At 42.3% G+C, this 14,203-nt stretch overlaps 1 protein-coding gene across 2 annotated transcripts in view; it reads left to right on the forward strand.

Annotated features, from left to right (window-relative positions):
* Positions 1-14,203, forward strand: part of LOC123504035 (trypsin-1-like) — a 44,286-nt gene that overhangs the window by 25,942 nt on the left and 4,141 nt on the right. Inside the window, exons 1-2 of one of the 2 annotated variants that reach the window (XM_045254281.1) lie at positions 2,797-2,966; positions 7,359-7,452. In XM_045254281.1, coding sequence (XP_045110216.1) covers positions 2,927-2,966; positions 7,359-7,452 — 134 coding nt within the window. In that variant the 5' untranslated portion in view covers positions 2,797-2,926. Of the gene's footprint in view, positions 1-2,796; positions 2,967-7,358; positions 7,453-14,203 lie in introns of those variants that run through there. The other variant, XM_045254280.1, reaches the window with a different exon arrangement.

Below are 14,203 nucleotides of genomic sequence, written 5' to 3' on the forward strand. Positions count from 1 at the left end.
ATTTGTAGGGCACACTGATAGACGTTCGTGGAGTGTGTAGTGTGGAGTGTGAGTGTGCCATTACAACACTAGGAAAGGACGCGCATTAGTTAACTAGGTGATAAACTGAACGTGTCATTTTTCCGCTTTGACACACACACAAGATGGACTCGAAAAAATCAAAAGTGACGCGCGGCATTTCCTGTCTTCCCAAAAATACATGAAAAAAAAAACACACACACGCATTTAGGAACGACGTAGGCTACATTGACCCTTCGAGCACCACTACTACCACCACCACCACTACTACCACCAGCATAACCACCATCTGGGCTTTTCCCGTTCTGGAACTTCCTGGCCCCTCCCAACCTGTACCACACCCACGGCATGACCCACGCCGGCCCACCACGGGACTAATTACACCATTCCACCTGTCGCTTCACGTTCCCAGGTACACAAGCAAAGCGGAATTTCTGAAGTGAAGTGTATTGGGTTTTTAAGGCTTGTTTTGTATCACGGAAGGAAAGGTAGATGGGAAATATTACGCTGCCAAGGAAACACACGATCAGAAGAGAATGTTTAATATTCCAGCTTCTATGAATTACTGATTGCGTGTTAGTTTCCGTAGTAGTAGTAGTAGTAGTAGTCGGTGGTGGTGGTGGTGGTGGTATAGTGATTGTGGATTAGTGGTACTGGAAATAAAAATTATAAAAGTAGCAGAGGTTGTTTTTTGAAGTAATGCGATTCTCTCTGTCTTCTTCTCTCCCTCCTCCTCCTCCTCCTCCTCCTCATCGTCGTCGTCATCATCGTGGCTTCCCTCCTTACACAGCGGCACGTTATCAGTAAGCACACAGGCGCCTGATAAGCCTGGCCAGGAAGCATCTTAAAGGTGTCTTCAGTGATGAAACTTTGTCTCCCCTACTGTCCTCACTTGTTTTTGTTGTCATTCATACTACTGCTACTACTACTACTACTGCTACTACTACTACTACTACTACTACTACTACTACTACTACTACTACTACTACTGCTACTACTACTACTACTACTACTACTACTACTACTACTACTACTATTTTTTACTGCTATCTACTATAACTGGTATCATTCCTATTGTTACTATACATATATAAGTAATAATAGTTTAGATTCTACGTACTACTGTTGTTAATGATAAAAAATAACAACGATAACTACTACTACTACTACTACTACTACTACTACTACTACTACTACTACTACTACTACTACTACTACTACTACTACTACTACTACTACTACTACTACTACTACTACTACTACTACTACTACTACTACTACTACTATTACTACTACTACACTCTGATGATGCGGGGTAAAGCTGTATTTTGCCTACCATTTTTCATCTGGTCAGTGTGTGCTCGTGAGAAAGACTAATCCATTCGTCGCGTGTTCGTCATTGATTGAAAAACATTGTCACATTTTATATTGACCATTAACCCCTTCAACACTGGCAGACATTTTTACCTTGAAGTTTGTGTACGATTAGACCACTTTATTGACATTGGGAAGGATCTATGGAGGTCAGAAGATTAATGGCCACAGTTTTCATTAGTTTAATCCCCCACATGAGTTTCTGAAGCTGTATAAAACCACCAAATAGTAAACAAAATGAATATGGAAACGAGTCATGGTACTGAAGGGGTTAAATTGTTCTTTTTTTTATATCAGCTGTGGCATGAGGCTGTTAAGACTATAGTATTCTTCAAGTTCTCTATTGATTTTTGTGTTCATGATCAGTTCGTATGTTTGTGATTGCTTTGTCATTTTTTTGTGCCAAGGGAAGTGACGAGGAGTGAAGAGAATAATAAGAAGTTTCTCAACCTCATGTTTATATGACGTCAGGGTAAAAAAAATATATATATAAATAAAAAACCAATGTCAATTTAGTTTGGGCAGTGTTTTTTTTATATTCCGTGTCAGACAGCTTATATCTTTGGTAGTACTAGAGAAAAATGTAACGTGGTGTAAGAAAAGAATGAAAAAAAAGTGGCAAACTATTTTGACAGTAAAGAAAAACGTTGATCCTCACACGAAGAGACAAGATAGACACATAATTTCATCACTCAAGCATAGACTAAGTTCATTTTTTTCCTCTTTTCAATTTAACATACTATAAGGTCTAATGTCCATCCCGATTCTACTACATGTTTTGCAAGGTTTTAGTTTTGGTATAGTAAGACAGTAAGATCGCTAGTTTAACCATAACATATTGTCTTAGTGTTGACATACGAGAATCCTAAGACCACTTACTAATGCTCTAGTTTCGACAGGTGTGCTTATGGAATTGGTACAGCAGATAGAACAGAGCAGAACTGGCCTGTGACATGAAAACAACATGTCACACTTCGTCTAAAAAGAAAACTGAAATCATTTGTTTTTGTCCTTGTATAATACTCTCTCTCTCTCTCTCTCTCTCTCTCTCTCTCTCTCTCTCTCTCTCTCTCTCTCTCTCTCTCTCTCTCTCTCTCTCTCTCTGATAAACAAGAAATGTGTGTGTGTGTGTGTGTGTGTGTGTGTGTGTGTGTGTGTGTGTGTGTGTATACCACCATTACCACCCTCGGAGATTATGACACGGCATCCTGTATTAGCACACCCACGGCGGCAGGTAGAGGTGACGGTACTTCCATATCCCGTGCAGAGCCTTCCGTGGGGCGCCCGTGAACCCTGTGCCATGCCCTGTTCTTAGGCCACGTGACACGCCGCTCACCGTGAAATGATAGCAACTGGCAACTCAGTGAAACACGCGGGCGGCTGCAGCGTATAAGAGAAACTCGAGGCCACGGAGAAATCAGAAGGTACTGCAGCACTTTGGGAGTCGTGACTTAGCTGTAGTGGTTGTACTTGTATCAACTTGTATAATCCACTCTTCGTCTTGTACCTGCAGCGTCGCCTACTCGTTGGAAGGATGAGGTTCCGATTGGCTTTTGTTTTCCTTCTGGCTGCAGGTAAGATTTCAGGTTTAACCCCTTCAGTACTGGGACACATTTTCACTATGAGTTTTGTATACGATTAGACCATTTTTATTGACATCTCAAAGAGTCTATGTAAGTCAGAAAATTAACAGCCACAGTCTTCACTATTTTGATCCTTCACATAAGTTTCTGAAGCTGTATAAAGTTGCCAAATAGTCACTAGAATTAATATGGAAACCCGTCGCATAGTACTGAAGGGGTTAATGAGTGTGGTAGTGTTCTCATTTATTCGTCACTTTTATTAATCTCTGGTTCCGTGTTAGCGTTTTGTATTGATGTCCATGTGTTGTGTGTAGCGTCAGGTTTGTTGTTAGTGTTGTGTTGTCTTGTGTTTGGGGAGATGGCGCGATGGAGTGTGTTGTATGTAAGAGTAGGCGTGTTCTTGCTCTCGTGTGTGTGCGTATGTGAGTGTTAAGAAATGATGAGTTGTATGTAGTGTCAGGTTTGTTGTTAGCACTGTGTTGGCTTGTGTTTAGGGGGAAAGATGATGGAGTGTGATGTGTGTGAGAATAAGTGTCAACTTTCCCTCGTATGTGCGTGTGTATTAAAAAAAAATTATAGGTAATGCAAAAACTATTTTTTCTCTTACATTTAAAAAGTTATACGCAGAATACATCATCGTGCGTCTTGAATCCAGATTACTGTTAATCACCGCTGTGTTTGATCTCTCCATGATGAAAAAACAAGCATATCAGTCACGAGCACCTCACCAGCGAATAGTAAGATACGGAGGACAAAGAAGAGGCAAAGCTATATTCTAAAACACTCCGCCGTGCCTCCTCTACATTGAAAACACTAGTTGAAGTTACTCGAGTTTTCAAGTATGTCTTTTAGGATTCAAAGAACATATTGACAAGATTCGTACATTATCAACAGAAGAAACACTCTTGAGAACCCGGTTAGTCATCTCTGTGGCCTTTGAAAACAGTCGTGGCGGAGGACCAAAGTGTCGCGTGTGGTAATCAAGTGCCTCTCGCGAAAAGTGATCCCGTTAGAAAGAGATCAGCCTCTGTGTAGGGTTGCGTGTGGTGCCGCGGGTCAAATTTTTGTCATACTGGCCAGAGGAAAGTGTTCGTAGTAGCAAATGGACTTGTATCAGAAAATGAGGAACCAGAACACACACACACACACACACACACACACACGCGCGCGTACACCACTCCCAAAACAATATAAAGCATCTTTTCCTTCAGTGTTGGTTTGAGAACCCCATTCTATATTCAGATCACAAAAAGTTATTAACCCCTTCAGTACTGGGACACCTTTTTACCTTGATTTTTGTTTACGATTAAACGATTTTATTGACATTAACAATGGAGGTTAAAAGATTAATGGCCAGAGTCTTCACTACTCTAATCCCACATAAGTTTCTGAAGCTGTATAAAATCATCAAATAGTAACCAGAATAAATATGAAAACTTGTCCTGGTAATGAAGGAGTTAAACAATAGTAAAATTAATCTTATCGAAGTGCAATAGAAAGAGTACGAACCGTCGGACAGTGAGCACCAGGACGCTAAGTATACAAGACCTAATGCACTGATTCTCTATTAACGCATCACAGTTTTTTCTTCCTTCATGACACAGCAAGAATTTCACGTCCACATTGTCTTGACTTGTACTTCTCTTTTTATTTTCTCTCTTGCAAGGTAAACTAAAGCAAGACCAGTTTTAATATTGCCTTTATTTATATTTTCTTTTCAATGTGACGATTTGAGTGTTTGAAAACCTCACTTATTTATAAAAAAAAAAAAATACGAGCGGTTAAAATCCTGTGTGTGCGTGTGTGTGTATGTGTCTGTACTCCGCACGCACGCATGCAATCTCGACTGGCTTATCCTGCATACCTTGTCGTAGTTACCGATATGTGTTGTGGTGATGGTGTCTGTCCCAGGAAGCACGAGAGTTGCATTAGCGAGCCACGGACCATTCACCTCGACGCGACACACGAGGCGCACACAGCACTGCCTCGGGTCACTCACACGCAGCGGCTGTAATGAGGAGAGGACCCACTAGTAGTTTTCGCTCGTGAGACATCATGCTATATTTCCATCACTTAGAGAGAGAGAGAGAGAGAGAGAGGATATTATCGTTCATACTTTGCTTTATTACCATCACAAAGAGAGTACGAATCAACAAGTTTGCTTCTTTTCTAGCTTCTTTATTTTTATGTAAGAGAGAAGAACTGGCCAAGGAAAACAAAAATATAAAGAATTAAATGCCCACTCAGTTGCTAGTCTCCTTACAGAGCCGATAGAATTAGCCAAAGGATAGGGACAAATGTCTTTCCTCTTCCTTTTCCTCTTCTTCCACCTGCTATCGTCTACTCAGTGACACATTCCCTTCTTCCCTTCCTTATCTCTCGTCCCTGCCATCCACTCACCTTCCTTTCTTATCGATCTGTCCAGCTCTCTGATCCCTCACATCACATCCTTCATCTATCCTGTTCTCTCATCCCTTCACTGTCTTTCTCTCCCTTATCTTTCTTAGCTATTTCGTTACCTGTCTTCATTTCCTCCCTTATCCGTCCTGTCGCTCACTCACCTACTTTTTTTTTCATCTATTCTACCCTCTTCTTATTTTCCTTTTTTTTTTTTTTGGGGGTATTTTGCGTTTCTCTCCCATTATCTTTGTCTTTATCTTTATCTTTCCTTTGTCTTTCTCGCAATTTCTCCTTCTTTCATCTATTTTGTCCATTATCAATCTACACATCCCTTCCTTCTTTCCTTACCTTTACTACCTCCATCTCCTTTCTCCTCCATCCATCCTACTCATTTCGTTCTCTCACCTCCCTTTCTCATCTATCCTTCCCCTTGCCTTTCTCTTTATTTCTCCCTCTCTCTCTTTCGCTCTTCCTCCTTCCTGACACACATGACTGGTTCTCGCTAAACATACACACACACACACACACACACACACACACACACACACTACGCTTCGCTAGCTGGTCCTCGGCTCTCCTCTTCTTTACCTTTTCGTCAGGCGGGATGAACGCTCTGCTTCGTGTGACCTTGGTGTGGTGTTTAAGAGGCGGCTGCAGTGTTCTCAGTCCTCCAAAGGCCCGTGTGTTTTAATAGTGAAAAAGTATTGGGAACATTTTACTAATTTTCTTAAGTGTATATTGAATATTGAATTGCACAGTGGTTATACAAATGACAGCTCATCTGAAGGAAAACAGAAATGTACGGTGGAGTTTGATCTGTTTTCAAAGGCCGTAGTGATTATTAATAGAGTTTTCGTGTGTCTATTTTTCATTGGTATTGCGGAAGTTTTGTTAAATCACTGGAGAAACATTACCTAACTTTAAAAACCCTAATAAACTTCCAAAAGACTTGGTTAAAATCAGTGAGAGCGAAAAGTTTGAGAATGCAGTTCCAGTGTCTCAGTGACGTACGACAGCGCTGAGGTTTAATGTACGAAGGCGGTGATTGTTCCCTTCTATCTACACCTCCGTTTTCTTTCGCCGCCGAAGAAAAAGAGGAATGACCTGTAATGTTTCCTTGACTGATGAATTAGAAGAGAAAGGAGGAGTGAACATGTTTGAATGATTGAGGAAGAAGGAAAAGGAAAAAGAGCAGAAAGAGAATGAGAAGAAGAAGGAGGAGGAAAGGGAAGGGAGCAAAAAACTGAAGATTCGTCGTCAGGAGATTGACGTGAAGGTTCACTAAACTGCTTCAATCTCTCTCTCTCTCTCTCTCTCTCTCTCTCTCTCTCTCTCTCTCTCTCTCTCCTTAGCTCTTTACGTTAATGGGAATTTTTCGACATGGGCCATTAAGGAGGTGACTAATCGAGTCCCATGGAGCGCCAACACAGGAGAGGCAGAGTGAAAAGGAAGGCCCCGCATCCTCCTCCTCCTCCTCCTCCTCCTCCTGTACGGCAGTGTTACATGATCGCTAAACAATTCCGCTGCACGGGAGCGTTCTTGCATCAGCAGCAGCAGAAACATAAAGGGGGAGGAGAGATAAAGGAACGGGAGAAGAGGGCGAGGTGAAGGCGCATGGTATGTTTGCCGCACACAAACACACTGCTCCTCGCCACACACACTCACTCACCCGAACAAACAGTTCCTCCGTTCGTCCTCCTGTTCCTCCTCCCTCCTCCTCCTCCTCCTCCTCCTCTTCCTCCTCCTCCTTTCTGCTCTTTCTTGTTCGTTTAATTTCTTGCATTAGAGCACAAACAATGTTCCCACTGCACCACAGCCAACACGTTATTACCATGGTTATGCAATGTGTAAGACTGTAAGTAATGATATTTGCCCTCTCTTGTTACTTGGTTCCTCAGCAAATGGCCTCTGGTTGCCGCCGTGAGTGAAGCCAGGCGCGAAGGTTACCTCAACGTGTTACTGACTTGTTCTTTTCTCCCTCAGGTGTGCAGGGGTTCCCCAAGACGACTGAGGAGGCCAAGCTCATGTCTTCGCGCAAGCCTCGAGCTGCCATCCCCATCCCTCGCTCGCCTGAGGAGTAAGTGAGCCTCACTCTGCGGCTCTTCATGTCAACCTTTATCTGTGTGAACACTCTTACCGCCGCTTGTGTGCTGGCTCACTCATCAGAGTAGGCACCAATATTTGAGAACAAATGTCTTGAACTATATATATATATATATATATATATATATATATATATATATATATATATATATATATATATATATATATATATATATATATATATATATATATATACACACACACACACACACACACACACACACACACACACACACACACACACACACACATACATACATATATGTGGACGATCATCACCGGCTTAGCGCTGAAGCTGAGAGTGTTGGCCTGTGGAGGACTGCTTCTCAGCCTCGGCGCCAGGGCGGCGTCAAAGACTCTGGAGCAGCTGGTCACAAGACAGTAATGGCAGACCTTCAAAGACGATTTTTATGGAACGCTATCTTACCACAACTTGTCTCAGCCTGGCAGGTTAATCATATCAGAATTAACTTGGCATCACCGAGCAGTACAGCATCGTAAGTCTTTATAAAAGTAAACCTCTCGTTTCACCACAAGCCGTTTCGCGATCTGATGTTATTGGACTTTTTAGTGAACGAAGATAAGAGAGAAGACAATGATCCCTTAACTGTGCAGTTAATCACATGCTGACAGTTGACGTCACCGAGGACAGACAGGACTTGTTGGTATGCATCACTAATTGCTCCTTACATCTACCATTAGACTGAACTACACTCTGACTCCCTGCCAAGCTGTCCTCATTCCCACACCTGACCGTTGCTGTCTTCCACGCCCAAGGAAGCGTCACTCAGCCCAAGACCACGCAGGTTATGTGTTTGACCAGGTGGGCAGAGGAGTGACACAGCCGAATCGTATATTGTCATTCCGATAAACCAGTTTTATTTGAGGAAGTTCCTTAGGTCTCGGGATGGGACCAAGATGTAGATTGTAGAGGATGCATGTTAGGAATGCCCGCTACTCATACTCCTCGTCTTTATCCTCATCCTCATCCTCATCCTCATTCTCCTCATGCTGCTGCGGTTATTTTCAATGTTGGTGCTACTACTGCTGCTACTACTGCTACTATTACTACTACTACTACTACTACTACTACTACTACTACTACTATTATCATTACTACTACTACTACTACCACTACTATTACTACTACTAACAATACTATTACTATTACTACTACTATTACTGCTATTACTACTACTACTACTACTACTACTACTACTACTACTACTACTACTACTACTATTATCATTACTATTACTACTACTACCACTACTACTACTACTACTACCAGTACTACTACTACTACTACTACTACTACTACTACTACTACTACTACTGTCACCACCACCACCACAACCTCTACAGGAAAAAAAAAAAGATAAATCAATGAAAAAGTTAGAATCTGACATACCGATTTGTACTCACGAGAATCTTTGCGCGGTCCGTCATTGTCCATTATCGAGTCAGCATTCTTTTCGCTGCGGGGCTGATGGGTGACTCGTCTGGCACTTAACGACCGTAAGTAAACACGCCGGACCGTTAGCAGTGAGGTGTGAAATAAGGCGCGTTCGTCACCCTCAGACCGCCTCATCTCAGCGTGTTATCCTGGGCAGAGGTGAATGTTCGGGGTGGGAGGGACACTTATACAGAGGTACCGTTTAGTGTGGTTTACCTATGTGTATGTACGTTTAACCTTTTCAGTACCATGACACGTTTTCATATTTATTCTGATTACTATTTAGTGATTTTATACAGCATCAGAATGACATGTTTTCATATTTATTTTGGTTATTATTTGGTGATTTCATACAGCATCAGACACTTACGTGGAGATTAAAATAGTGAAGACTGGCCATTAATCTTCTGACCTCCATAGACTCTTCCTAATGTCAGTAAAATGGTCTAATCACACTAAAAGCTCAAGGAAAAAAAAAAATGCGTCCCAGTACTGAAGAGATTAAGTGTGTATGTGGCTAGGTATAATCTATTTTTAGTTTGAAGTCTGGTTTTCATAGGGTCATGCATTCACCTATATACCGTTCTTAAAGTTCCCTTCACCTCCTCACTATGTTGTGAGTAGTTTCTTTCATATACACTACAGTTATTTCCCCAGCTAGGAATGATCATGTATTTTCAGCGAGTATGGACTGAACAGGATTCAAACACCTGCAACGGGATTTGTGGTTTATGTTGTAATTCGAGAAGTTTACCACTAAGCCACTGGAGATGTCATCAACTAAACCTGTGAAGACCCTTTAGTGATTATATTAGTGTCTTATTTCAACTTTACGTCGCTCGATTTACCAGAGAGAGAGAGAGAGAGAGAGAGAGAGAGTGTGTGTGTGTGTGTGTGTGTGTGTGTGTGTGTTTATATCGAATACATCAAAGGACAATGACATATTTGTGTGGTAGAGTCGCTCAGTGGTCCCATTGCCAGGCCCGTCACGCGCACCCCCGCCCCCTTCCTCTTTTGCAGGCTGGGCGCTGGTGTGGCTCTGTGGCAAACTACTGCGCGGCATTAAGGTTACGAGTTCAATCTTGGCTCACGGTAGTTTCTCAGTGGAAGAGGCAGCAGTGTCGTAAAAGGGATTGATGTGGTCTCGTTAATGTAGCGCCTCAGCGTAATTTATTTCCTTTGTATTCGCCTATTTATCGTCATTTTAATTCACTTTTTTTCTTATTTTAGTTTGCGAAATCCATAACATCACGTACAGTATTGCTGACAAGAATGGAGGAAGTAAAACATGTAGTTGTTGTAGTAAACGCCAATATAATGAACGTCAATGTAAAGAAATATAAATATTAATCTAATATAATCATCTAATAGTAAACACATTGAAAAAAGACAAATTTAAACTGACGCTGTGGTATTGAAAGTAGTTAAGCATCTTTCCTCCTTCTCAAGTTATCTGCATGTGGCCTCCGCTCCGCCACCATCCGCCTTATCACAGCATCTTCACAGCGTCGTTTACAGCTAAAGCGTACAGATACATTCAGGCCACGGGGTATGAAGCTATAAAAAAGTAATCACTATATTAAGTGACATGGCTGTTTTCGTTGATCTACCCTTTGAAACAGGCGTAAAGAAGTAATCACAGCGCCTCACGTCAGGGGTATCGAATTGTGATTTGAGAGTCTGGTGCCGCCCATGGGAAGGAAAAATTACCCACTTCCTATCTAGCTGGAGGCGGAGGGAGCCCGTTTTTCGTGAATATTTTGGCAGTGAGTCATAAACTCAATAAGCAACAAATCAAGGAGTGACGCAGAGAAAGTTTAGTGTTGTTTTAGTACATTGATTCATTTGTGTTTTCTTACGAGGTGAAGAGTAGAGGTTGTAGGTAAATAGGTAGTTCTGTATGTGTGTGTGTGTGTGTGTGTGTGTGTGTGTGTGTGTGTGTGTGTGTGTGTGTGTGTGTGTGTGTGTGTGTGTCTGTTGAGGAGAGCACCGTAATCTTGTCCTAGTGATGAGTGGGAGTTGGGGAGAGGGACGAGAGGGAGGAGTCGGAAAAGTACCAGGCAGGGATTTCATTTTTTCTGTTGTTTTTGGTCGTTCATTTCCCACCCATGGTCCTCTGCACGCCAGGCGGGGCGGAACGGAGCGGGGCGGGGTAAGGGACGGGCCGGAGACAAGGTGGAGGGTCACATGAGGTCCCCAGGCAAGACTTACTCCTCCCTCCCACATCCCCTGATAAACCACACCCCCAACGCTTGCCTCTACGCCACGAACCGCCGCAAGATAACCCTGCTGACGCCTGTCTCGTGTCGCGCATGCACACACACACACACACACACACACACACACGTCACTCCTTCAACTTAATTTTGTCAGTGGTTAGGTGGAATCAATGTGCTTATATCTATTTTGTGTGCATTTGGGTATAAATTGCGTCTTTTTTCCGCTGTGTATTGCATAAGAGGTATAATGTTACGACATCATGTTAGCGGGAGAGGTGAAAATAGAAAACACACACACACACACACACACACACACACACACACACACACACACACACACACACACACACACACACACACTTAAAAAAGAGGAATTCATTTTACCAACATAAGCGCTTGAATATCTTCCCGGTTTTATTTTTTCTTCCTTCTTTTTTAATGTACCTTTTAATCGTGGGTCATTGTGGGGACGTGGGCCGCAAACCTTCCCCGGCCCAGGTTAAGAGGTGACTGACCCGTCCCTTGACTCCCTTCAGCACTGTGCGTCGTGTGATTCCCGCCAAGGCCAGCAGGACCTGAGGCTGGGTGGAGCGGACGCCTCACCATTACCACCACCATCACCACCACTATCCAGCCCCCATACGTTCCCTCTCTAATGTGCACAGTCACCGGTAGTCCCCCTGGTGATGCATTGTAGAATAGTCCCTCCCTCCCTCAGTATTCAAATGGACTAGGTTTTGCTCTTCTCCCCATTTTTTTGTTTTTCCGCACAAAACAAGGCTTCTCCCGCCCGCCTCTTTGTCACATGTCGACATTTTGATTTCCCCGAAGTTCTTTCACTGATTTACTCAACATTCTTTAGGTTTTTGTACTGGAAATTGAGCAAAAGAGTAATTATGATCTATTTTCCCGAGCTCCTGGAGGTGTTTCAGGTCTGTCTTAGATATCCGTGCATCTTCTTCATTACCATTATTTTTCTAAAGAATTAATGAAGTTTCCTTAGTCTCGCTGCAAGACAAGGCTCGAATTCTAGGTTTGTATCATATTCCGACATTTTCACGAACAAACAAGATCGTTCACTACACATTCATCCATTAATCCTCATATAGAGAATCAGAAAACTAAAAAAAAAATAAAATAAAATAAAAACTATGGCGAGACTGTTTAGACGTCACTGTTCCGTAACATTAAGTTTTCTAGACTTACTTGACATTAATCCATTTATCTCAACACAAAAACCTGAAAAACACACCTCTAATTTCTTGGCTAATGCTCGTAACAGTCAGACTATCATACTCACTCACTTCTAAGCCACCACAAGACTCATTAGAACCCTCCTGCCCTTGTCCTGTCCTTTCCTCTGTCCGTTCCTCCGAGTCTTATATGAAAATATGGAAATACCAACAACTCGGGAAGTGTAGGCAAATGAAAGACCTTATCTCAGACCCACCTTCCTTCGTACCCTTCTCTCCGCAGCTGTTTTTTTAGAAGTAACCCCCCCCCCACGCCTTTCTTAAGAATGGAGTCAAAAGCTTTTCCTCTTCTTAATTAAGTTCTCTCCCCTTAAAGGACTGTCTTATATCTCCCACTGACTGCCATAATGTTGTATTTGTTGCTATATTCCACTGTTATTTGCGCGGTTGCTGTTCTCAACGTTTTAACTGTACGGTTCCACACTCCCACTCTCCCACGGGCTCGTTGAATAAGGATTACTTGTCATTCTCGTCTTTATTCGGCCTACCTTACAGTTAGCCAGTATCTTCACTCTCATCCCCTCTACCTGGAAACTCTGGAACTCTGCCCATTATTCCTTTCTCTCTCTCTCTCTCTCTCTCTCTCTCTCTCTCTCTCTCTCTCTCTCTCTCTCTCTCTCTCTCTCTCCTATGACTCGAGATGTTTTAGAAGATTATCAAACCACCTTTTTTTCTGGAGTGTTAGGTTGAGCTGCTTTTTTCCCTTTTTTCCTGCCATTTTTTGTGTCTCAGCGGCTCTCGTGACGCGAAAAAAAAGTATAATGACGAGCGTAAAGTAACTAAAACCCATGTCATTTATTTCACGGCCTATGTTCGACCTTTGCTTTATCTCACACACACGCACAGCCGTTCCGAGTAGTGATGGCCCGGAGCACAGTGAATGTCATGTGTGATAAATTGAACAGAAATAAAAAGGATGGTAATAATAATAATGGTGTGACGAGTTGCTTTACAGTAAGAGCTCCGTAAAGATCAAGAACACCTGATGTAATTAATACCTGAGAATGCTTTTTGACTCAAGATCGTTTTGTACATTGTGACATCATTATATTAGCCAACTGTGGGCATCGTTTTGCAAGCCTGGTTTATATTTTTAAACACCCTGACAGCTTACCTACACTTATCAAACGCTTGGACACTATCTATCTATAAGAGCTTAAAAACAGAAGAAAATATGAAAAACTGCAAGAAGCCATCCTCAGCAGTCACATAGACCTGCTTCCACCTATCTTCATCCATAAACTCGTCAAACTATCCTTTAAACTTCTCTAACGTTCATCACTACCAACCTTCCCTATATATGTTTACGCAAGAGTGGCAGCATTCTTTACTACAAATCATTAGCGGTATTCGAGTGTGTTTTCATGACCCTAGTGTGTAAAGATCAAGATTTCTGACTCTCTGCATCATCAATGAAGAAACAGCTATGAGAACTCGACCAATCATCTCTGTGGCCTTTGAAAATAGTGACGAGAAGCCTGGACGTTGAGGCATACAGGAATAACACACATGAATGCTGATAGAATATATTACACTGCCTGCATGACGAGTACTTGTGAACCCGCTTACTGGTTATTCAAAGTTATTTTGGCACCATTCACCACACACACACACACACACACATGCTCTCTCTCTCTCTCTCTCTCTCTCTCTCTCTCTCTCTCTGCGGTATCGCCAAAGGAATTCAATAAGTCGTTCTCTCATTTCCGTAGTGTCTTGTGCAATTTATTCCCTATTGTTCCCTTTCTTACAAAAAAAAAAAAACCTCCTTCCGGGCGGGATTTTTCGCCTTCTATC

This window comes from Portunus trituberculatus, chromosome 15 (genome assembly GCF_017591435.1).
Source record: "Portunus trituberculatus isolate SZX2019 chromosome 15, ASM1759143v1, whole genome shotgun sequence".
NCBI lineage: Eukaryota > Metazoa > Arthropoda > Malacostraca > Decapoda > Portunidae > Portunus > Portunus trituberculatus.